At 36.9% G+C, this 24,757-nt stretch overlaps 1 protein-coding gene across 2 annotated transcripts; it reads right to left on the bottom strand.

The window, feature by feature from the left end:
* Positions 1 to 23,316, bottom strand: ANKEF1 (ankyrin repeat and EF-hand domain containing 1). Of its 2 annotated transcripts, XM_016137633.2 has the most exons (10): positions 22,831 to 23,316; positions 15,098 to 15,488; positions 11,813 to 12,012; positions 10,861 to 11,010; positions 9,727 to 9,850; positions 5,535 to 6,357; positions 3,881 to 4,107; positions 2,514 to 2,677; positions 1,188 to 1,325; positions 7 to 324 (listed from the first exon to the last, which is right to left on the bottom strand). In XM_016137633.2, exons 2-10 carry the CDS (start codon positions 15,441 to 15,443, stop codon positions 166 to 168), a joined length of 2,331 nt encoding a protein of 776 aa, XP_015993119.2. In that variant the 5' UTR covers positions 15,444 to 15,488; positions 22,831 to 23,316; the 3' UTR covers positions 7 to 165. The 2 variants fall into 2 exon arrangements, with proteins under 2 accessions (XP_015993118.2, XP_015993119.2); XM_016137632.2 differs by lacking the exons at positions 15,098 to 15,488; positions 22,831 to 23,316 and having other exon boundaries at positions 1 to 324; positions 11,799 to 12,387.
* Positions 23,317 to 24,757: the final 1,441 nt, after the last annotated feature.

Below are 24,757 nucleotides of genomic sequence, written 5' to 3'. Positions count from 1 at the left end.
TTCTCGAGACAGCTTAAAATATTTATAGCCATTGAAGCAAAAACAAATATTTGGTTACAAATCCTTAATTTGTGGATTGCTTTGGCTTTGATGGAAATATCTACTTTCTCCCAAGTTTGGTCCCTGGGCCTCGAAATGTCTACTCCAAGAAGCAATTGCTGTGTTTTATGTCTGGAAGCCAGCTTCCAATGCTTGAGCTTTCTCTGTGATGTTCTTTTGAAAGGGCATCATGAAGTCATCAAAGTCTACCTCGTAAGTGAGCCTCTCCCTCCGCAGCTCTCTCTTCCTGATCAGCTCTGCCGTTGTGGCTTCAGGACTCCAGGTCTTAAATAAACAAGCATATCCAAAGCAGGTATGAGTGTGATGGCCAATAAATATGCTAGTGCGCAGATAATGTTTAATATGATTAATTTAAAACTATCAAATTTACTTCTAAATCTATTTTAACTTGTTTTTTTTTTCTTCTTACATGTCATTGCTAACATGGGTATCACTATTTCTGATGGTGGCTATTTGGACAACTGAATTGCTCTTCAATTACCTCTTTGATGACCTTTGGGAGCTGTTGCTCATTTTTAGGATGTTGAAACAAGGAAGCAATGGAATTAGAAGATGTTTCGGATTTACTACCTTTATGTCTTATGGGGAAGTCAAAATTATTTTCATAGTAGAAGGCAGAGGGAGACAGTGGTCTCTTTTTCAGCATGGTTTGATGGGCATTAGCAAGACTACTATTATTCTACAAAAGATGTCTCCACCTCTTAATTGCAGATGTTTTTAGGAAGCTACTAAATAAATCTAGTCTTAATTAGTATGAAACTCTCATGTGAGTTGGTAGTAGTGAGTACAAAGAAGGATGACTGGGTTTGAGAAGTACCAAGAAAAAAGTATCTGTAGAATGTGGTGACTAAATGGCTATAGGGAATGGCATTGACCAAAGAAGATGTCAATCTTTTAAAAAGAATGAAAATGTCAATACAAAAATAGTAATAGGAGGAACCAGATATTGGTATCTAAACAAGTTGGACTTACTGAGTCAGAGTAGCAGGACTTGACAAAGACACTTTCAAATACTTAACTATGAAAGATAACCTTTGGATATTGTTTGGGTGCTCTGCATAAAAAGTATTTGAAAAATAACATTATGAGTTTACATTATGTTATGAAGATCTTTTCAAAGTACTTACCCTTTGTGGAATAAATGTGATATCCACTTTCTTGGTATAACCACTGGTAATTAATGAATTGAGATAAACCACATTATCCTTACGCACTTTCTTTTCCTCCAATACTGCTGGTACACTATAAATTGTTGAAAGTGGTTCCTGGAAACAAGACCAAAAAAATAAAAAACTATTAATTTCATAAACTTATATACACTTTTTAATATTATTTATTGTTCTACATCTTACTTTGAAGCTAGAAAAATAAAAACTAAAAATGCTACTATATAAATTATAATTCGAAGTGCAAGGTAATTAGTTTGCCTTGTTTAACTCTACTTAATTAGTAGTATTAGTGGTACATCTCATAGTCTTTGACCTGTGGCAATTCACTAATCAGAAAGATGTATTCCTACTACAATGATAATGGTGCATGTAGTAGGAGCTTTAGCTGATCGATTCTCCTTCACCTCTGCCCATCCTTACTCTTGTCCTCCATGTTACTCTCTACTGTCTGCCTATGATTCCTTTACCCTATCCACTTCCTACCACCCACATTTCTCCAACTCTTTCGATTTGATAACATTAAAGCTCTTCTTAAATTTTATCCCCTATCCTTGTCTACTAAGAATCTCCAGTGGTCTTTTTGCTTCCCTAAAAGGAGCTTCCAGCCTAGAAATGCATGTAGAGCTTCCTTGCTAATGACAAAGCCTTGATGTCTCAGAAATTCCCATGGGCAACAACTTCAGCCTTCTCCTTGTAGTTCAGAGGCAACTGTACCACTCAGATTGCCAAGGACAGTCAGTTACTGCCTTAAACCTTCTAGAGTCATTATCCAAGTTACAAGTGGCCCCATATCCCAGGGTTCAGTGGTAGTCATTAAAATTCCTTGTGGGAAGTGGTGGGTGATTAATTAAAGATTACAGGACCAAAAGGAAGAAAAATCATGCTTCACTTCATTTCTCATAAGGATCACCCTCCTCCCCTTTTGGGCTATCTCATTAAATCAACATAATTCAGGACCAAATATACATATAACATATACATTTATATTATATAAATATACATGTCTAATACCAGTTACTTTTTCAATATCCTAACTATATTTGACTGAACCAACTTGGTTTATGTGTGCATCCTGTTTGCAATGAGTACTTTTTAGACTTTTCAGTAACAGAGTTTTCTTGTTAGATATTTCTTTAAGAGTATTGTGCAATGGTGCTGAAAATATAGATTATCTATTATTTGGCCCACGTTGTATAACAACATGTAAATAGTGCCACTGCCCCACCACTGCCCTGCCACCACCCCCATTCCAGTTACTACCAGGTAGTCAATTGCTTTTCTTACCTCCTCATTCTTAATTTCTGGGCCTTCAGTCTTCACTTTAAGAGGTTGCTTATTTTTCAGTTTTTGGTTTTCTGCTGGTTTGGGCAAGACATCTAGCTTTTCTTTAATCAAACCAATTACTCTATAGTCAGCATATGCCTTTGCAATATCCATTGCAGTGTGCCCTGTTTAAAACACAGATTTGGAGTTATAATAAAAGATTAATAATAAACCATGTAGAGAAATCTCAGCACATGAGCCCTAACCATGTGGTAGTGAGGGTGATTACTAAAGCAAACGGTATATGTAAGGTCACAGAGCTAGGTCAGGTATTCTTGAGGATAGACCCAATTCTAAAACTCCCATAACTTACACTGCCATTTACTGGCAAAACAATATTTTCTTGTTAATTTTTTTGAGCATGTATCTTAAAAAGTTGATAGGAATTATTGGTAAATTACATTTAGAATATCTGATTGCTTGTTCTCGTCCTATATTGTGCACATTTCCTTTCATGTGACAATTTTACATTGTCTTCCCCTTTCCATGATGTCATGAGGTATATTCTGCAAGGCCTGGGGAAGCCGATGGTCACAAGTGCTCTATGTAGGTGGCCAAGTATTATGAAATTGGTAATGTCCTCAGGCACAATACTAGCACAATACTACCTGTGACTCAGAGGAAGCCTGAAGCAGCCAGAGGTTTAATGTTCTCCAATCAAAAAGAATCAGTGGGTTCTACTATAAGAAACTGATACCTCCAAGCTTTTTTATTCTTCAGTTGTGATATTTATGATATTAGGTAGGCCCTTCATTTACTTTCTAGAGAGAGCCTCAATTCAGAAATGACTTTGTCCAGCTTTCAAAGGAATCCAAGTCTACAGAGACCTTAAACTAAACCAACTATTAGGAGCTGACAGTTGAAACACTGTGATAACTCAAGGTACCTACAAACTGGTGCAAGTCCCCCAACTAATGGTTACTGGGCCACAACGAAATAACCACAAGACTTAAGAGTGTGTGTTCAGAAATTTTTATAGCAATTTGACGGAAGAATTTTCTGTCATTTGAATCTATCATAAAAAGGTTTGGACTTATATATTGTGTTTTTATTTTACACTTTATTTTTCTAGTAAATCATTTTTATTGTGTTTTGCAAAAGTATCAGTCTGTGAAAGATCACAAATATAAAGAATTGACCTTTTAATACCAATGATTTGCAAAACACTGAGTATAAGACAAACTTCTATAACATCTAACTCAGGCTTCTGTTTGCAGTTAGTAATTCAGGGGGAAAGGTGGTTCTACAAGGATTGAATCAGAAGGGGTTTGAAATCAAATATAAATTCTCGTTTTCTAACCTTAACCATCAGCAATATGAACACATACCTTTTCTATTTTCCAGCTGGAATTTAGCACCAATGTCAAGTAGGTATTTTACAGTATCCAGCCTACAGCTCTCAATGGCTCTACTTAAAGGAGTTGAGTTGCTGATTGAAAGTGCATCTATCACAGCTCCAGATTTAACAAGAAGCTCAACAATATCTTGTTGGCCTGCATGGCATGCAAAATGAAGTGGAGTCCAAAGAAAATTATCTGTTGCATTAACATTAGCCCTACAAAATAAGATAGATGCACAACTGAAAACATAGGTTGTTCCAAGCATTAGAGGCTAATAATGCTAAGTAAGATTTCAGAGTTTTATTAAGTTGTTCAACTATAAACCAAGAAAAGCTTTGAGTAAAGTTCTGCCATAATTTTTTTTGACAAGTGTTCTGCATTATCTGACAGTCTTAACTTTGTGTATATATGCATTTTGTTTAGTTTAAAAGGCATGTAAGATCCTGGGGGTTATAATTTTTGCAAAGGTTAAAATCAAGGAAAATAATAAAACTGAATTCAATGAAGATAAAAGTCAACAGGAAATAAAAAAGTTGTATTATTCCATTTTGTGTCTACTTTCTCTGCATGTCATGAATTTTTAAATGCACCTTCATTATTAAAATTTTAAGCATGAAAATGTATTATTTAAAATTTTAGTCCTTTTTTAAAGATTCATTTTCCAAAAGTACAAATTCTCGTTTGTTGCTTTATACTCCCTCTTGATAATATACAAATTTGAATGCTTCTTTGGCATTAAATATTTATAGTAATAATAACAATAATACCTTTTATCAAATATGCCTTTACTGTACTAATAAGTGCTTTACATATTTTAACTAATCTTCAACAAATTCTGTGAGCTGAGTCCCATTAGTGCAACATTATAAAAATGAGAAAAGAGGCACAAAAAGGTTAAGAAACTTATCTCAGGTTATTCAGCTATGGTATAAGAAGGAATTATAATTGCTTTAGATCCAAAAGGTAGATGAAAATGTCATGCTTTGATATTTTGAAGATATTTACAAATGAACTGAGGAAAAGACTGCTCTCTCTGGAGGAGGGAATCAAACGTGTCCTTAGTCATTAGCCAACGTCCTACTTGTTGAAATTTGTTGGGATCCCCCCTGCCCCGCAAAAAAGAGGCAGATTAAAAAACGCTCCTATGTAAAATGAATATGTTCTAGAGACCTGCTGTACAATATTGTAGTTATAGTTAATAACAATGTGCTGGACACTTAAAATTTGTTAAGCAGCTAGATCTCATGTAATCTGTTCTTACCACAATAAAAGTTTTTAATTTAAAATAAAATAAAATGAAAAGTGACTCCATATCAACTAGGTAAAGATCTGAGATGAAATTAAATTCTCTTAGGAGGCCAGCGAGACCCAATCAGAAGGCTTCTTCTACCCCCATAGTGAAAACAACTTGATCTTCACTTTATGCATAGTTGTTACTGGCAAGCTATCTTGTGTACACACAATCCTATTTTCCCATTAGCCTGGTTCCCCACATAAGATCTACCTGTAATCTAGACTTCAGGAATGAAGCACTTTCTTGTGCTACTGAATTTCTGGAGTTGGTCATATCTTAGCTTTCCTTTCACTTCCTTGAAATATGAAGACTCATGAAAATTTAAACCTCACCCAACCAAAAACATACCCCTTTTCAAGAAGAAACTTGACTGCATCTATGTTTCCACTTGCACAAGCAGTCATTAGTGGTGTTTTGTAATAATTATCCTTCATATCCACAGGTATTCCTGATTCAAATGCCTTCTTCAGAGAAGCCAGGTCTCCCGCCTTGGTGATAAAATTAATATTTGAAAATACCTTTCCTTGATCATCAATGTACCAGGCAGAATCATCTTGAATGGGATGTCCTGGTGGGTGATCCCGATTAAACCGGTTGCAATCAGTTATATTCTTGTAGGTTTCAATCATGTAATATGGCGGCCCACCATCACTCCGGCGTGGAAATGCAATGTCAGGGATAACACAGATCGGAAGGGGTAAAACAAACTTGCCTTTCTTTGCCTTTTTGGCCGTCCCTTTTTTCCGTTTCTTAGGCCCGTAGGATCCCAAGACATACGACTTGTTTAAGTATCTGGTTCCCTTAAAGAAATCGTTAATGTTGACCCCTGCTCCCCGGAATTTTTCATGAACATGAGCTATAGAAGACAGCTGTTCCGAGTTCACTAACTCTTGCCTCTCCTCCAGCGTCATCACAAAGTCATCCTTGCTGACTGTCCCATCTCCCCGGTCCACAAACGAAAAGGCTCCCCGAAGGAAAGCCTCATGTTCTATTGACCAATCGTGAAGTCGAAGGGCCCACAGTGGATTAGGATTTTGGGCTCCTGGCCGGGCCAGTTTATTAGCGATTCTCTCCGCCTTCCGTATTTCTTTGCTTGCAGCTTTGAAGCCTCCTTCCTTAGCCAGAACCCTGGGTGTTTTATGTTCTAAATTCTTCCACTTCAGGTCACATCCTAAAACGTGAAGCATCATTATTATGAATGGTGCTCTAAAATGACATTCATCCAATTTCCAGTGATGTCGAAAGTTTGAACACAGATTATTTGTATATAGAGATGAATACATTTAGCTATTATAATTACAAAATTAAGATGGGGGTTTTTTTCCTGCACTTCACTTTGGTGAATTCTGAGGGAGGTATGCTTTTTATTTATATTATCTGACCCCAAATGAGTAGGACATTAATCCCTACAGATAATTAAAACAAATACCATGTTGGGTTACTTGCTAAGGAGACCATGCCAAGCAGGGAAAGAGTAAGGGTGACACTTGAATTTGGAAATAAGCTGGATTCAGACAGTTTACATAGGCCCTTAGGAACTCAGAATGCTGAACAATTCCTGCTTCTTTTTGAATGATTCTGACTATAAATATGTGTGCAATTTTAAACTATATTTATCTGTATTCTCCATGAAATTAATGTCATTTTATTGATCTGCTGTTTTGTGCAAAGGTCATGCGAACAACCTAACAGAGGAAAAAGTAATTTGCTCATCAAATCTAAAAGGATTCCAGTATTACATTTGTCCAAGTTATGTATTAAAATTCATTTTCCTTTTTGGTTCCTTAAAATTATGAAACCAACGTTACATGTAAGTATTCTCCAAATAAATATATTTTTCTGACTGAATCAGGGAGTCTACTTAGTACTACCAGGAGGGCTATGTTATCTATAATAATTGTCCTGAGACATAAAAAGTCCATTTTGTATATAAATGTCAGACTATGAAGAAGCCCTTTCTAGTGTTTTGAATCTAGGAAACTCTTCTATTGCTTTGCCAACATCACATTATCAAAATAATAATAATAATAATAATAATAATAATAATAATAATAGGCACCCAATCAGTATCTCTAGCAACCAAAACATATAAACAGTTAGAATGCATAAAACATGCTTTCTAAAACTTTATAGTTTTATTTCTTGTCAAAAAGAAAATCACCAATGCTTTTCATGGTCAATACTTCCTTTAGTATTGTCAAAAATTAAAATTTTATACAATATTGATTAGTTTATCAGTGATATAATGAGACCATTGGGACAATAAAGATTCTAAAATTTCTATAGTGGACAGTTTTAAGAACAGTGACTTATTAAGAAAGGTTTTATAGTATAATTCTATAGCATAATAATTCCATAGTAATTCTGAGTATGCTGTTTTTACTGGGCTTTTTTGTTTATTCAGGGTATCGGGGTGCAGGGGATGATCTACCATATCCCAAGCCATTCCTATAGTCACCCCAGCACTGTGGATCAAAAGATTAATAAAGCTGCTTTAGCTTGCCCTCTTCTGCTCCCAGTTTCCTCCTAGTTAAAAACCTTTATGTGGATAAAAGGCTCTAACATCCCGGCTTAAAGATCTGAAGGCATTTTTCCTCTTCCTTTGGAAGGAACTTTTGGGGGGACTTTTTTTGTCTCCTTTATGATAGGATGTAAAGATTCATTCATTCTCTTTGTGATTTAGGTTTCCCTGTGGTCAAGACACTCAACTTTTGGGGTTGGTGCTATAAGACACCAACAGCCAAAGGCCCATAAAAAGTAGAACTCTCCATGGGCCGGTGCTTCAAAACTAATCCCAACTCCGGTTCTCTGCCCGGGACATGGCACTCACACTGTTTACAGGGATGTGTAAATTGTTCCAACAACAGGACCAGGGGCAAAAGAGGAGCATATTAAGGAAGATAGTTTAATGTGGAAAAATAATTCAGCCTTCACATTTTACAGAAAAGACTAAACCTACAGAGTTTACTCAGAAATGAGTATTTCATTGCTAATGTTTTCTTGCTGCTCTAATTGACTTAGAGCTAAGATTTTAAAGGTGAAAATGTAACTGGTAACTCTATTGCTATGAAATTGGGTCACCCACATAGGATCTGGTGATGTGGTTGTACTTCCAAACATACTACAGGCTCAGAACATTTTCAGATATTTCTTTTAAAACTACAGTCTATTCTTATGGTTTTGCCGGGAAGATAAATCTTTTCCGTATGATTGGGAAAGGCCTTTATCATGGCCCAAGCTCTGGCTGTTTGCTTCTCAGTTTGCTTTCTATGACTTTATCCAAGGAAAACATAAACAACAGAGTATATGTTTGGTGATGTTTGTCCCAATAAAAAAGCAGTCAACATGCTGAAGAAGCTTGTCTCAATCTGGGAAGATCTTTAGTTTTTAGAAATACACAATGTTAAAAATGAAATTTCAGAATAAACTGCTGATAGTGACAGATTTGAAGACTGACAAGACAGTTAATGAAGAAAAAAATTGCATTTGATATATTCTCCTTTATTTATTAAAAGTGTTTATTATTTTTGAGAATGAGGAAAGAGTATGAGTTGTGTATAAGTTCATAAAAAGTAAAAGTCGATTAGGTATTACACTATTGGTTATGTAGCACATTAGTCTTATTCATAATATTATTGATTACGGTACAGGATCTCTAGGTTCCAGTGACTTATAAAATTCTGTGCCTGTATAGAGGACAGGAAAACAAAAGCACTCTCTCTGCTAAGCTATTTAGGGTTATTGGACTTTAAGTTTTTGCCTGTTTCTTATAAACTGGGGTGTGGGAGGGAGGGAACCAACTACCATAAAGTTCAGCAGAATTCAGTCCCATCTCTAACAAAGAGTTAAGAACTTTTCATATACATTCAATTAGCATGTATAGAACTTTTCATGTGCATTCGATTAGCATGTAATTAACACCAAATTGATCTATTTCTTTAAACGTAATTAGCTAATATAATTTTAAGGAAAACACATGGCATAGTTTGTGTTTCTAAATTAATAAAGTTACTTAAAAGCTGCAGGATAATCTAAAATAATAGCTATTACTTACAGTTTAAATTTTCCATTAAAAATTTTTTTATTTCATATTTTTCCCCAAAATGTTTCCCTTATAATTTCAAATTATCCAGAAAAGTTTTCTTTGCATTTGACATAGCAGATTATTTTCCAAAATGAAATAATTAAGACTAAAAGACATGTATTTGTCTTTGTTTAGACTGATGTTCACATTTTTCAAAAAAGTTTAATAACTAAACATTTTATAATAATTTGTTGACTTATAAACATTCCTATTTAGATTTTTAACAATAACCTAAAAATATTGAGAAAATGGGTTTTTATCACTTTTAAGACCAGATTCATGATTTAACAGAAAGAAGAGTAAGGAAACTTTTCAATTTTCTCTCTACATATATGAATGAGGTTGAGCTACTGAAAAATGTAAGTAACTGACAAGTGACGGGCCCAGATTCTCTGCTTATCAATGACATAGGTCAATCATAAATACTTTAAGCATAAAATTGCTAGGCAATTTTACCTCGCTGAGCTAAATATTTACAGCAATCTGCAAAACCACCCATGGCAGCATAATGAAGTGGTGTGTTCCCATTCATGGCAATCAGCCCCATGTCTCCATTGTAGGCAAAAAGAAGCTTCAGTATCTGCAAAATAAATAGTGGATATTGTAGGGGAATAGAAATATACATTTAACGAATGAAGACTGTACCTAGACCTGTGCTATCTAATACATTACATGTCAGCCACAGGTGGCTATTTAAAATTAAATTGAAATAAATTAAAAAGAAAACAAATCTTAACAAAATAGTATCTTAGTTTCACTAGCCATATTTAAAGTACTCAAAAGCCATATGTGGCTACTGTATTGTACAACACAGATATAGAACATTTTCATCATTGCCAAAAGTTCTATCAACAACGTTGGTCTAGAGCATAGAAACCTTTAAACTCAGCTGGAGCACTATCATTTTGGTAAATCTAGGCAATTTTAGAAGCATGAGACTATGGCAAACATCAAAGGAGCAAATTCTTTACCAAATATAACTTCTATTGTGATGTATATTTTTATTGCAGGGAAGACACTAAGTGACAAAAATAAGGATACCTGTGGTAAAACTTGGAGAAAATTGAGTAAAGAAATTTTAGATATAATTGATTTTTTCAAAAAATAGGACATTGGTTCTTATTTTGTTTCTACAATGTCACTGTACCTATGAGATAACCTTTGCTGACATGTTCAGATAATCAGAATACTTAGAGTTTAAAATTGAGTGAGTCATTAGGTGTGCACAAATATCAGGGAGATAAGAGTATGTTGGCATTGTTCTCACAATTAACTCATACCATCTTTTGAATATTCTAATATATAATAGCGGCAAAACTTTTAAATTATCATAGTTAAGAATACAGGAAAAGCCACCATTAGTATTATTAAATGAGTAAATTAGCATGCAGATAAAATTGAATAAAGAGCTAGAGTGTTTTTAAAAATAATATTTGGTATAAAACATAATTTCAAAGTTACCCAAGAAAATTAAGATGGTAATTTGGAAAAACTTCTATTTTAATGGAGCCTACATGATATTTAAAATTTTCAAAGAAAAGGAGAGAAAAATTTTAGCAACAAATTTTAAAGCAAAGAGCAGATTATTACATCAAAAAAGCCTCCTTTGGCAGCAAAATGTGCAGCAAGATGTCTCTCATTATCAAATGTATTCACTTCACCTCCTCTTTCCAATATCCCTCGAACGAGTTCTACTGCTCCTTCTCTTGATGCTTCCATTAAAGCCGTGCGACCTGTGGACTAGACAGGAAACAGATCAAATGCTGTTTATACCTGAGATGTGAAATGGCAGATTTGGTATGATCTAAATTCACCTGGCTCTAGATTCACACTGACATGTTTAGTTCTCTACATTTTTATTAGTTTCATTAACAAATAGGAACAATGAAACCAGTACACTGTATCAATGTTCAAAATGTAGAACTCTTAAAATCACACTCAAGGGTCACATAAGATGTCCCTATGAGAAAATCATGCCAAAATCTGCATTCCTTGCAAAGAAAGTAGAGCAAAAAGGGAGAAAAGAGGGTAAAATATATGCTAAAGTTAGGTTATAGATATTTTCTAATGAGAAGAAAATCTATTTTTATAGTCTCAAAATGACAATTAAAAGATAAGAAAATGCAGTAACATTAGACAAATAAGGAGAGGGAGAAAAACGAATAAGGGAAACAGCAGAACTACACTTTTTCTTTCCAAAAAGATAGATTTTTATTAGGCATCAGTGACATCTTGTCTATTTTCTATAATGATATTTTAACATTAGGCAAAATAAATATCAATTTTCCAAACATAATTAGTAAATAGACTGTAAAATCCTAGCAATATAATGAAAGTATATTGTCTTAAAGCATCTTGAATAGAAATGAACTGTCTATAACCTAACAGGATTGTTTGACCATATTTAAGTGCAAAAAATTACACTAATATGGGGAAAGGGGCACCAACAGGGTGTGCTACAGAAAAGTATATACAGTAGAGATTAACTTTAGACTCTATAATTTAAAAAAATGAATATTTATAATCACAGGAATAGTCATACTGAGTCGATAGCATTTGGATTGGCTCCTTTTTCCAACAATGTCAGGCACACTTCTTTAACATCATGTGCTTCTTCGCAAGCTTTTAAGAATATTGGCTTTCCTTCATAGGTAGAATTGTTGACATCTGCACCATGTTCCAGGGCAATCAATGCACAGCGATAATGCCGCTTAGTAGGTAAAATACAGTAAAACAAAATACCTGTAGAAAAACAGAATCCCCAAAGGGTACTTATTAGTAGTCTCTATGCATTTGAATCAGATAAAGAAAAAATAATTTTTAAAAGCCATAATTAGCTAGTTGAAAGTGGTAGAGCAAAGATATATTTATTTGCCTTTGTTTTCACTCTGAACCCAACTGAAACGCCAAGACAGAGAGAGAGAAACAACTCAACTCCTGATAGAGTTAAGAAACAATTACAACTGAGTGTAATACGACCTGGTTTAGGGAGTAATCTGAGCGCTGGTACGTGAGCCCCCATGAGTATTTGGCATCTTGTAGTCTATAGCCCAAGTGTCTCTTCTAGGGATACGCAGGGCTGTGTGTTCTAGCGGGCTACTGGGGGTCCCGGGGCTCCCTCTGAAACTGCAGAGAGTCAAAGGAGATGGTACTGAATGATGAAATGCATAGACTGGCCACATTTATAAGAAGCAGGCTTGTCAATACAGTAGCAGTGAGAAGAAAAAATAGGGAGCAGGCGCTCTGCCATTTGACAAATCATTTTGTTCTCCTAAAGGAAGGAAAATGCTAAATCCCCATAGCCAGGACCCATGATATACAGGTTCTCAACATAATGCACGTCAAAAATGTACTACGAACCAGCCAGGGTATTGTTATAACCCAGGGGGAGAATGTCGGTAAGAAATTCAGGGAAACAATAATCTAACACCAAACTATGTAATGACCTCATTCTAATCTAAAAGATTTCATTCAAAGAGAAACAATAATCATCAAGAAGCCAGCATGTGGCCTATGAAAAAAGACACTGAAAGAAATCTTTTCACTTTAAGAAAGTGTTCTTCTATTATATCTCAATGAAAAGAGAAGAACCTGATAATAAAAGCTAGGCAAAAAGTATATACTCGGAAAACTATACCCCATGAAAATTATTGACTAAACCATTTTCGCAATAGTACAAAAATTAAGTGTACCCTTTTCTAAAACAACAGTGCAAAGACAGACTGAGACCAAAAAGAAGGACTGCTTGGATAATTAAATATAAATAAAAGGAAAAGATGAAATTGAGCCAGCTGAACTCAGGAAAGAAATAGTAGATAAAAATAAAAACAAGTGACAAACCTGTGGGGCATCTACATAAATATAAACTGAATAAATTCTAGAATTAAAATAAACAATTTATATGAAAAATAAAATCTAAACATATTTTATATAAACAGATGCATCTTAAATAAGGTTACTCAGAACAGTTAAAAATAGAAAGATGGTTAAGGACATGGCTGAAAATAGAAAATCAAAGACAGAGCAAGTCATGGCAGGCAAGAGTGGACCAAAACAACAATAACAACAACAAAACAACACAGAAAATACCAGATGAGCTTGAATTCATTACAAAAGGCCCTAAGATACTTGTGAAATGGGCATTTTATAATAATGGCATGTGTAACTCATAGTTAAAGTCTACCTCAACCACAAAGAACATGAATGAACATTCCAAAATTGAAGCAAAGAGAAGAAAAACATATCTAGTAGAATTAGTATACTGCATTTAGGACTAGGTATGCCTTGCTTTAAATAGGAGAACCAATGGAATGGGGGCTATAAGAAACTATTCTAGCTTAACCCTTAAAGAGAATAATTCCAGACACTAATTCACTAGCACGATACATAGGAAAGAGTTTATTGGCTTAGAGCTTTACCTTCTTCATATTCTGCAAAATAATTCAAAGAGAAAGTACAGTGTAGGCCAGAGTATGTCCAACATCCTTCTAAAGATCCAGTATTTTTAACCATTTAAATGTTTGTTTATCCTTAGAAACAATGTGCAGTGAGTCAAACATCAATCCTTGGAAAATGGGATGTTAATGGCAGAGAGACTGCTGTGGAATAAGCAAAACAGTTTGTGCAAGGTGAGCTAGGTTCACTGATGTGGAGAAGACAAGCACTCAGTGCAATGAGCATACTATGGGCTATGTAGAATCAAGGCTGTGTGGGACAGTACTAACCAGGTTATGTGTGAAACAAGATTCTGTATGTTTCAAGTTTCATTTTACAGTTTTAATTCTTTGAGAGGCTTCTGTTTCCCACCCCTGCCTCTCCACCCACTAGAGTATCATTTTAAAACACATTTGACCCCTGAATGTACCTGAAGTTTATTTTGTTACGTGGTGCCATTAAGTAATTAAATAATTTTTCTTTTTCTCTCTCTTCTCCTCTATTTTAAGCAAGTTACTTATCAAATACCAAGTTTTGGAGAGTTATAAAAGCAGATTTTATTTTCGTCAGAAAATATTAACATTATAAAATTGAATTCACTTCTCCACTATGGGGCTGATGTTAATGGCTTTGTATTTAAAGTGACTCTTTGGGACAACTGATGAAATCTACCAATTTATATTAAACCTGGTGGTAATTTTCTTAGGGGTTTTCATGATGCTGTGTCAACTGCTGCTGCTGAAACTTCGAGTTATTTGGGCAAGAAGCTCCCAGAGCAGGATTTTAGGATGAGATTAGAGAGGAGAACAAGGTGGGGAAGTGGGACTGTCTCACCCGAATAATTATGAAAATGCAATGTCTCAAGTTTCAAGTCATATTTCCAAATTATTTTAAATGACCCTAGAAAGTTAGAGCTTATGCCCGAATCTACCTTAGTTCTTCAAATCCCCAAATGTAACTCCTTTCTACATCAGACCATTATTAAGAAGAAATGAAATCCTTTTGGAGTCCTGAGTCTAGTAGTATTCTAGGTTCTAAAATGTAAAAAAGAATAAGAAATGCTCTCCCTCATCTTTGTTCTAAACAAGATTTTATATTCCATAATGGATGATTGTGATTACAATAATATCAATGTGTATCATGTTGAAAATTCTCCATGTTTAGAAAAACCATCAAACAGATTAATCTAATTCTAATTTTCTTTTTAAATGGAAAAACTCTCGGAACCGATTTCCCTAAGATATATCCATTCTGTTTTCAAAATATGGAGATTCAGTATTCTTAGGTACAATAATAATTCACTTCTGAAGTTGGAAAGAAAAAAAAAAAGTACACTTTATTGCTTTCCGGCTACAGAATAAATTGCATCTGCTGGAAATAATGAGAGTCTTACCTTTTCCTTCATTATCAACTATAGTCATATCTGCCTTTGCCTTGGCTAATATTTCCATGGACAATTCATGGCCAAGTTCTGCAGCCCTCATTGTGGGAGTACAGCCCATCTTGTCTTTCACGTCAGGGTGAGCACCAATGCCAAGGAGAAAGTTGACCATATCAATGTCATTGGAAACAGAGGCTAAGTGCAGAGCACTGTATCCATTGACAGGATCTGTGAAATTGACTAGTTCAGGGTATCCAAGCCTGGTCAGTTTCTCTATCTGCTTTTTGTCTTTGTTCCGAACACACTGAAGAACTTTGTAGATCTGCAAGTTCTCAAGTCTCTTATCTGCTAAAGCCATACTGGAACAGCTTCTTGAAAATTCTCTTTTGGACCAAAAGAAAAACTATAGTAGAAAAGAACAAAAACATGAAACAAAAACAAAAACATATAACTCACAGTTAATTTTGTCACCTTTATTTTGATTAAATAATATTTTAAGGCTTCCCTAAGAGAGGCTGTTTATCATGAAATGTTATTACCATAAACTTATTGCAACTGATTTCATGAAAGTAGAAATTACAATAAATACAAAAATATTCAGCTAGCATAAAAGTTAAAATATTTCAAAACAAATCTTTCATCATAATAAACACTACCTTTTTCTTTCTTTCTTTCTTTCTTTCTTTTTCTTTTTTTTTTGCTTTCGTTCTCTGACTTTTCTGTATTATATCCAAGATACTATTGTTAAACCCAATGTCAGGGAGCTTTTTCCCTGTGTTTTCCTCTGTGAGTACCAGTTATGGGTCTTGCATTTGGATCTTTAATCCATTTTGAGTTAATTTTTGTCTGTGATATAAGATAAGGGTCCACCCTTATTCTTTTACATGTGGATGTCCAATTTCCTCAACAACTTTTTTCCTCCAGCTTTATTGAAATATAATAGACAATTAATTGCTCATATTTACATTGTACAATTCAATGAGTTTTATTTTCAGTTATAGCTGGCATACCATAATATATTAGTTTCAGTTGTACAACATAATGATTAGAGATCTATGTAAGTCACAAAGTGATCACCCTACTAAATCTCGTTCCCCACTTCCCCCTTACATATTTATTGCATTGCTAACTTATCCTTATGCTACACTTTATAGCTCCATGTCTATTTCGTAACTATCTATTTGTACTTAACACCTTTGCCCTTTTCACCATTCTCCCAACCCCACTCCCATATAATAGCCCTCAAAATATTCTCTGTATCTATGAGTTCGTTTCCATTTTTTTTGTTGTTGTTGTTGCGATATTTGTCATTCACTATCTGACTTAACTTCACTCAGTGCAATATCCTCTGGGTCTATTAAGGTAATATTTTTTCCATCCCCTTCCTTTTAGTCTGTGTGTGTCTTTTAATTTGAAGTGAATCTCTTGTAGGCAGCATATGTAGGGGACTTCTTTCCTTTCCATTCAGCCACTCTATTTTTTGATTGGAGCACTTCTTTTCCATCTGAGGCACTTGTTAATAGGAAAGAATTACCATTTTTTATTCATGTTTTTTTTATACATGCTTTTTCTCCCTAAAGAAGTCCCTCCAACATCTCCTATAATACCGGCTTGGTGGTGATAAATTCCTTTAGCTTATTTTTGTCTGGGAAGCTCTTTATCTGTCCTTCAACTCTAAATGATAGCTTTGCTAGATAAAATATTCTTGGTTGTAGAGCCTGGGTTTTTATCACATTGAATATTTTGTGCCAAGCCCTTCTGTCCTGCATAGTTTCTTTTGAGAAATCAGCTGCCAGTTTTATGGGAGCTCCCTTATAGGTAACTGTTTTTCTCTTGTTGCTTTTAAGTTTCTCTCTTTGTCTTTAAACTTTGACATTTTGGTTATGATGTGTCTTGGTGTGGGTTTCTTTGGGTTCATCTTGTTTGGGACTCTCTGAGCTTCCTGGGGTTGTACATCTATTTCCTTCACCAGGTTAGGCAAGTTTTCTATCATTATTCTTCAAATAGTTATTCAACTTCTTGTTCCCCTTCAACTACCTCTATGACATAGATGTTTTTACATTGAATTTTGTCCCATAGCCTCCTTAAACTATTATTATAGTCTTGGCTTCTTTTTTCTTGCCATTCTGATTGAGTGTCCTTGGCTTCCCCATCCTCTATATCGGTAGTCTGATCCTCTTCTTCCACCATTGGAAGGAAGATTCCCTCTGATATAGTCATCTCAGATTATATGTTCTTCATTTCTGACTGGTTCGCTTTCATAATTTCCATTTCCATCTTTATGTTTTTCTGAGTTCATCTGCATTTCCCTTAAGTTCATTGAGCACCTTTATACTGGCATTTTGAACTCTAAATCTATTAGATTGCTTGACTCCATTAGTTCTTGATCTCTGTTTCATTCTATCATATGTTTCTGCTTCTTTGTCTTTCCATTTTAGCTACTTTTCTGTGTTTGTTTCTATGTACCAAGCAAAGCTCCTAAGTCTCCCGGTCTTATTAGTGTGGCTTTGTGTAGTAGGTGTGCAGTGTCACAGTCCTGAGAGGAGTTCAGCTAAATATCAAGTTTAGCCGCAACCTGTGCCCCTCCAGGGCCGCCTGTTAAGATTCAGCAAGCAACTCACAGATGCTATGCTTATAGTTGCCTCAGAGGCCACACCAGAAACCGAAGCCAGCTGCCAACAATGTCTTAGAGTTGGCTCAGCAAGGAGCACTGGACTTGCTGAGGACACAATTAGATGTGGCTTGAGTGGGGCTGTGAGTTGGGGGTGGTGGAGTTTCAGGGAATCCTCTGTGCTGAATTACTTATGGTGATGCTTTGTCCATACACTGGGAGGGGGGTGGGTTCAACAGAGTGACAATGTATACCGCCAGCACTTAACGCCTGGGAGAAAGCCTTGCCTCTGGCTCTCGCCTCAACAACTCGGTGTTCTCCTAGAAATCCCTGGTGCCTGCTGAGCAGCCAACTTCGCACTGGTGCTCAGAACAAGCAAGTCTGTCACCACAAAAGTCCGCTCGAGGACACGGCCCCTTTAAGAGGTGTCTGCAGCTGCCAGCAGCTGCCATAGCTTCTGTCCCAGTCAGCCACTTGTAATCAAGCAGCCTCACGTCTTCACCCGCTTCTACCTTTTACCATTGCAAGTTGATTTCTTATTTCTCTCCCTCGTTGTAGTGCTTCTCTGTTCATCTAGGCCCCAGGCAACTCTGCTTGCTGTTTGCTCCGTGTTTCTGTTACAACTTTGATTTGGTCTCAAGAGAGATGAACAAAGCCTCTATCATCTACACCGTGCACCCTCCCCACAAATACTATTCTTGTTATGCAGTTTTCTTGTTACATCATTTAATCTTGTCTCCTTGACACAGCCTCCCCATTTATCTATGAAGGTTAGGCTAACTAAGTTGCTAAGGTAAGGATTTGAGTTCCCCAATCTATGGCTCTGTACTAACATGTCTCCCATAATGTGTAGTTAAAACATGTTATAAAGAACATGTAACATTTTGAGGTGCTCTTATAAACAGGAACTACTAGGCTCTGTGAGATAGATACCAAAGAAAGATGGGTAATTCCTGTGCCATCTTCTGTGAGAATGAGGTTGGTAAACGGTTGAGAGACAACTATAAGTTTTCATAAATAATCCCACTATTACATTGTGATGATCATTTTAATATGTAATTTTATCTCCTTTTATTATTTATGAAAAGACCAATCTTTTGAAGTGAGTAGTAGGCCAGGCTAGGTATACCCAAGTTGCTTTTCTTGATATTTTCTGGAGGGAAAAAAAAAAATTACCATACAGGCAATTCGTCTCAGATAATACAATGGCACTACTCTAGGCAAAATCATTGTCACAGCCTCTAATTTATTTTACTGCTTCCACAACCCTATTCGGTCTCCAGACAAGTCTTTTTAAAATGTAGATTAGATTAGATCAGACAAGCTTCTATCCCAAACCTTTGAATGTGGCCTCCCCTTCCATCTCCTATGATGGGAATGAGTCTGAGACCTAGACTTAGCCTGTGTGAATGAACGCTCTCCCCAAGTACAATGACTGTCTCATGCATATACTCAGAAAAGACATCAGCCAACCAGCATTCCACAGGACCCTTCTGCTAGAACTGTATGGAAAACTACTCTTTCTGCTGCAGTAATTAAGCTGTAGTGTGGGGGGCGAGGCTGCATTGGCTGTTACAGAGAGCATGTGTTAAAGAGATGGAGATGGATGGCACAGTTGCACTCCAGACTCAGTTGTGCTAGAAGTCACCTACCACGTAAATGTTCAGGATTGCATGGGTAAAAATACCTTTCCCCCAAACTTATTTTGTCAGAAGCTAGTTAGCTGGGTTTCTGTTACTTGCAATGAAAAGATTCCGTCTTCCTACAAAATCTGAAACTGCACCAGCTTTTCTCCACCATAACCTTCTCCCTCACCTACACATTCCCTATGGCCATAAGTTGCACTGTTGACCACTTGCTCCTTCCTTAAGTGTGTCTATCTAAGCAACCATAACATCTCCATTGCCTGTTTCTCTCCTACCTCATCATCCTCTCTTTCTTAGTCTCCTTTGCTAGATTTGCCTCTTCTATTAGAAACTGATTGTCGGAGCGCCCAGGGTTAGGCCCTCAGGACCCTTCTCTATCATCACACACGCCCCCTCCCCCCCTGTGATCTTATCCCATATTCCATGACCTTCATCCCAATTTGCAGTTCTGATTGTTCACTCTGTAATTTATACAGCCATCTCTGACTCCTCTCAGACCTCCAAAGTTATATACCTACCTGTCAATTTTTCATCCTCATTTTGACATCTAATAGACATCTAAAATGTAACATACCCAGAGTGGAACTCTTGACATCACCGCAACCTTCTCTAATTCTATTTCCAATAATTGCCATCCATCCACCTATTCGGATTAAAAATCTAGGAGTTACTCTTCATTCTTTTCCTCACAGACTCCCCCCTCTTTGAATCCATCAGCCGATCCTATTAACTCTACCTTCAGACTACAGCCTGATATCAACTTCCATTGGTACTATCCTAGGCCACATCATTGCCACAGCCCTGTATTTTGTCTCACTGCCTCCACAACAACTCACGATTGCCCATTCTCTATTCAGTCCCAGAAAAATCTTTTAAAAATGTAGATCAGATAAGATCAGACAAACTTTCACCCCCGACATTTAGTATAACTATTTCTAAACATAAAAATAGTCGAACACCCATATCCACCACTGAGAGCCTACCATTAATGCTTGATTTGCTATATCACATATCTATCCATCCTTCCATCTATTCATTTATCCATCATAATTTTGATCCATTTCACAGGAAAGTACAGACATGTTTAATTGGAGTCCAATATTCGTTTACAGCTCTTTTTTTCTTTCTAGTTTGACTATATAATGAAATATATGGGTAGTAAGTGTACCATTCCATGAGTTTTGATAAATGTATGCATCACATAATCCAAGCTCTTATTAAGATGCAGAAGATTACGTTCATGCCAGAACATTGTCTCCAGACCATCTTTTAAACGCACTTCAATATCTTTCCATTACAATCAGAACAAATCCAAATCCCTTATAATGACCTCTCCAGGACGCTTCTTCTGCCCCTCAGACTTCACTTCAATCTCCCTTGATTTAGTGATCTCCAGCCACTCTGGCCTTCTTCCTGTTTATGGAACAAAGCTCATTCCTGTCTCTAACTACTTGTTCCCTCAGCCTGAATGAGTGCTCTTTGCTCAGAATCTCCATTGGTCAACACTTCTCACCATTCAAATTAATGCCATCATATTTCTTCATTCCTTGGTTTTATTTTCTTCATAATGAAATAAAATATTTCTCAGTATAACCTTTATATAGATATATAGATATAGGTATATTCAATATTTGTATTTTGTATCTCCCTCACCAGAATCGTCTTCATGAAACAGAAGCTTCATATTATGATCATTATCTCTCCATCACCTAGAACCTGACTCATATGCAGCATTGAATAAATGACTGCTCATAAATTGTGATCGAGAGTTAAAAGACTGAAGAGTCAAAGGAATCAAAGAAAATTTCTAGGTTTCTTGCTTGAGAAACTGATTACCAGTGTCTAAGATGAGGAGTTCAGGATAGGGTCCAGATTAGTCAGAGACTGTAGCTGGTTAAGCTTCGGGCATGCTGAGTTAGAATCCACAAGGCAATGGAATACATAATTCAGGAGAGAGTGCTGAGCCTGGTCTCTAGGGAATATGAGGTTTCTGGCAGTTGTAAGGCAGCCTGGGACCAGGTGAGAGCAAGGAGGAGAGAGTTTCCAGTGGGAAGAGTGAGCATGCTGTTTAGTCCTTCCTTTCCCTCCACTCTTCTGCCTGCTGTTTATTCTTTGTGCTTTCTCCTTTGCAGCTGAGACATCCGCCATCACATGGCTTGCGGCGTCAGTGTCTCTTTTCTATAGCCCCTTCTCTCCCTTCTCTTCTAATGTTTATAATGTGTGGTGGACTAGGAAACTAGATAACACAGCTTGTTGTATAAATAGGCTCCCCAATAAGTCCTGAACTGCCTCAGAAGTCATTCACTTGGCCTTTGATGCATGCTTGTTGACATTTATTTTAGGTGCTGTTTACAGCCGGTTTTATAATTGTCAGCCAAATTCAGTTTGGGTGCAGTGTCATCATACTGTATATGTACATCTTATACAGAATAGGATAAGATGCTCTCAAACAGCTTGTTGATTGTACTGAATCGATGCCACCTTATTTGTGTAGATAAAGATTTCGGGATCAGTGACTTTATTGTTGACTCTGAGAGCACCCATCACAAAGAATGAGCAGCTTGCAGCATTATCCAATCAAATTACAATGGTGAATTAATTCAGCAGCCCATGGGCCAGTTCTATAGTTTGCATCGCTCCCAGCTAAATCCCCAAAAGGTGGGTAAAGAGTGGTGCCCTGTGTCCTTCACAGTGAAATGCCAAGACTGACCAAGAATCTTGGCTCAATGAAGGAAATAACAGAAGTCCTGCTGTCTAGTGCAGGGTTCTTCCTTAACTTTGTAGCATCTCTAAACCTCAGGAGGGTCACCACATATACATACAACTTAGGATGTATACTTGACCTTAGCATTGTCCTGGGGGCACCTTGGCATACTCCCATCTAACCATCTATATGGACAATCTCAAAAGACAGTGAGCTAGAACAGTATTTCTTGACTTGAGGTCCATGTTTGGGTCTGCATACTCTGAAATTATAGGAAAATTTGTGGGAGAAGAGTAGTGTCCAAGTCATTTTTCCCCTGTGGGGAGATATCCATGGAGCTCATCAGCTTCTCGAAGGAGTCTGTGAGACAAGGGTTGTTTGTTATAAAGAAGAATGGAAAGAGATATGCTTGGAAGAGTGGAAAGAATATAGTGTTGGAGGTGGAGAAATCTGTTGCTTTTGATCCTCCCTCCTCTTCATCATTTATACAAACGGATGGAAGGAAACTAGATAGTACTTAGTGTGTGCCTCAGTCTCTTCATCTGTGAAACGGGGATAACAATAGTACCCACTTCATGGGGCTGTGTGAAATGGAAATGAGTTCATTCTTGTGAAGTACTTAGCAAAGTCCTTCAATAGAGACTCGCTAAGAATAATCAAATTTTGGTGGGGTTATTTACGCTCCCTCTCAGTTTCAAGTCTCAGAGGAATCCAGATGGAAGGGTGGGTGAGGTGTAATTTCAAGGGAAAGGCCAGATGGCAGAGACCAAGGTGCCAAGCTCACCTCTCAGTCCTGGAGGTGATCAGGAGCCACAGATGGCTGGGCACCGTCGCGCCTCGGCCTGCGGGGGCGCCCAGCGGCCCCAGCTCTTGTTCTCTGCCGCCTGGCGCAGGCCCCAGCCACGACCTCGGGCTTCCCGAGCCTGGCTTGGGCGCCCAGTCGTGAATGGTGTCACTGTGGGCAGAGCAGGCGAGCCGACCCTCGCGGCTGCAGGGAAGAGGTTATGAGTGTCCATAGACCCTGGGTCCGCCCTGCGCGAGCGCGCGGCGAGGTGAGCGCAGAGGGCGGGGTGGGAGCCACCCAGACAGGGCACATTGTGAGCTTCGGCAGCGCAAGGCCGGGTTGTTAGGGCAACCGCCGAAGTGCGCAGCGGAACTGGGTGGGGCTCTCCTCCGTCCGCCGCCTGCTGCTCGCAAGTGGTGGCCTGCCGCTAGTCCAGCCAGGTGGCCGGGTTCTCGCCAGGAGGGTCGAAATGGGTTCAACACTTCATGCGCGCTAGATGCAGAGGTGATGCGCCCAGTGCTAGTCTCTAGCAGTCCTCCCTTCTTTCATCCTCTTCCTCTACCTGTTGCCCTCATTAAAAATAACTTAATTAGCAATGTAAAGGTCTTTTATAAAATAATAAAATACATGTTAAAAGCGTTTAAAAAGAAAGTTAAATTTTTAAAAATACCATAAAATTGTGTAATAAAATGAAAAGTGAATCTACTTGTCAGAGACAACTGCTGTAGATTCTTGTAAATCTACCCATAAATTTTCTTTGTAGGCTCTAGGATGCTTAAAAATATTTAAACACAACTGGTAGCAAATATATCAAGGAGATAATTGTATTTTAGAGGCTGCAAGTGTGTCCTAACACCCCAACCCCCCAACACACTTTGTTTGGAGGCAACTTCTTAAAGCTTTTATTAACTGTAAAACATACATGCTTTTAAACGTAGTATATACTAACTCCTAATTAACATCAATAGTTCTCCCAACCCGATTTATTCTATTTTCTACCCAGATTCTGTTTTAAAATATTATTAAAGACTATTTCATGAACACAAAAGAATATACTATATAACATATGGAAAGCGTGAAAAAAACAAAGCACACTATGGCTACAGGAAAAGAAGGCTGCCTCTACTCCTGGTTCCCTGTGTGGTTCTCCTCAGTATTGTGCCCTCCCTTTCTTGTCCTCAGAGATAATCATTATTCTGAATTTTATATTTATCACTTTTTGCCTTTTAAAAATGAGTTGCGTCATATAAATGCTTTCCTAAAAAATGTGAATTCAGTATTACACATTTTAAGAATTTATGATAAAAGTGTATTATTGTGACAAATTTTTTCAACATCTTATTTTTGAAATTATTTTATGTTTAATTATAGATTTTTATCTTAACAGCTGTTTCATTTTATTACCATTCTGTACTCCTTTTAAATCAGTTCTACTATTGATGGCCATTTGAGGTTTCCAGTATTAAAAGCAATGCTGCTATGATCATGTTTGTACATGTCTTTAGACGCAGAAGCTCAAGAGTTTCTCTAGAGTATATGCCTAGGTGTAAAATTTCTGGGTCATAGGTTGTTCATAACATCAAGATAACGTCAATTTGTTTTCCAAACATATGTAGTAATTTAGACTCCCATCGGCAGCGTATGTCTTAGCCAAAACTTGATTTTGTCACACTTTACACTTTTTGCCAGTCTAGTGGGTACCTATCAGTATTTTGTGATTTTTGCATGCTCTGATTACTGATTATTAGTTTGAGAGCTTGCTTTTTGGAGATTTTAGATGGCACTTTATTGACAAGCCACACTATTCACCAAAAACTTATCACATAACTCTGTTAGATTATTTTAACAGTGTTAGGTCACCATTTCTTGAATTACTGTTTCTCAGTGTAAGAAAAGTCTCACATTTGAGTTTGGGTTGTTGACCTAG

This window comes from Rousettus aegyptiacus, unplaced genomic scaffold (assembly GCF_014176215.1).
Source record: "Rousettus aegyptiacus isolate mRouAeg1 unplaced genomic scaffold, mRouAeg1.p scaffold_m13_p_12, whole genome shotgun sequence".
NCBI classification, from domain to species: Eukaryota; Metazoa; Chordata; class Mammalia; order Chiroptera; family Pteropodidae; genus Rousettus; species Rousettus aegyptiacus.
This window is presented reverse-complemented; position numbering and strand designations above follow the sequence as displayed.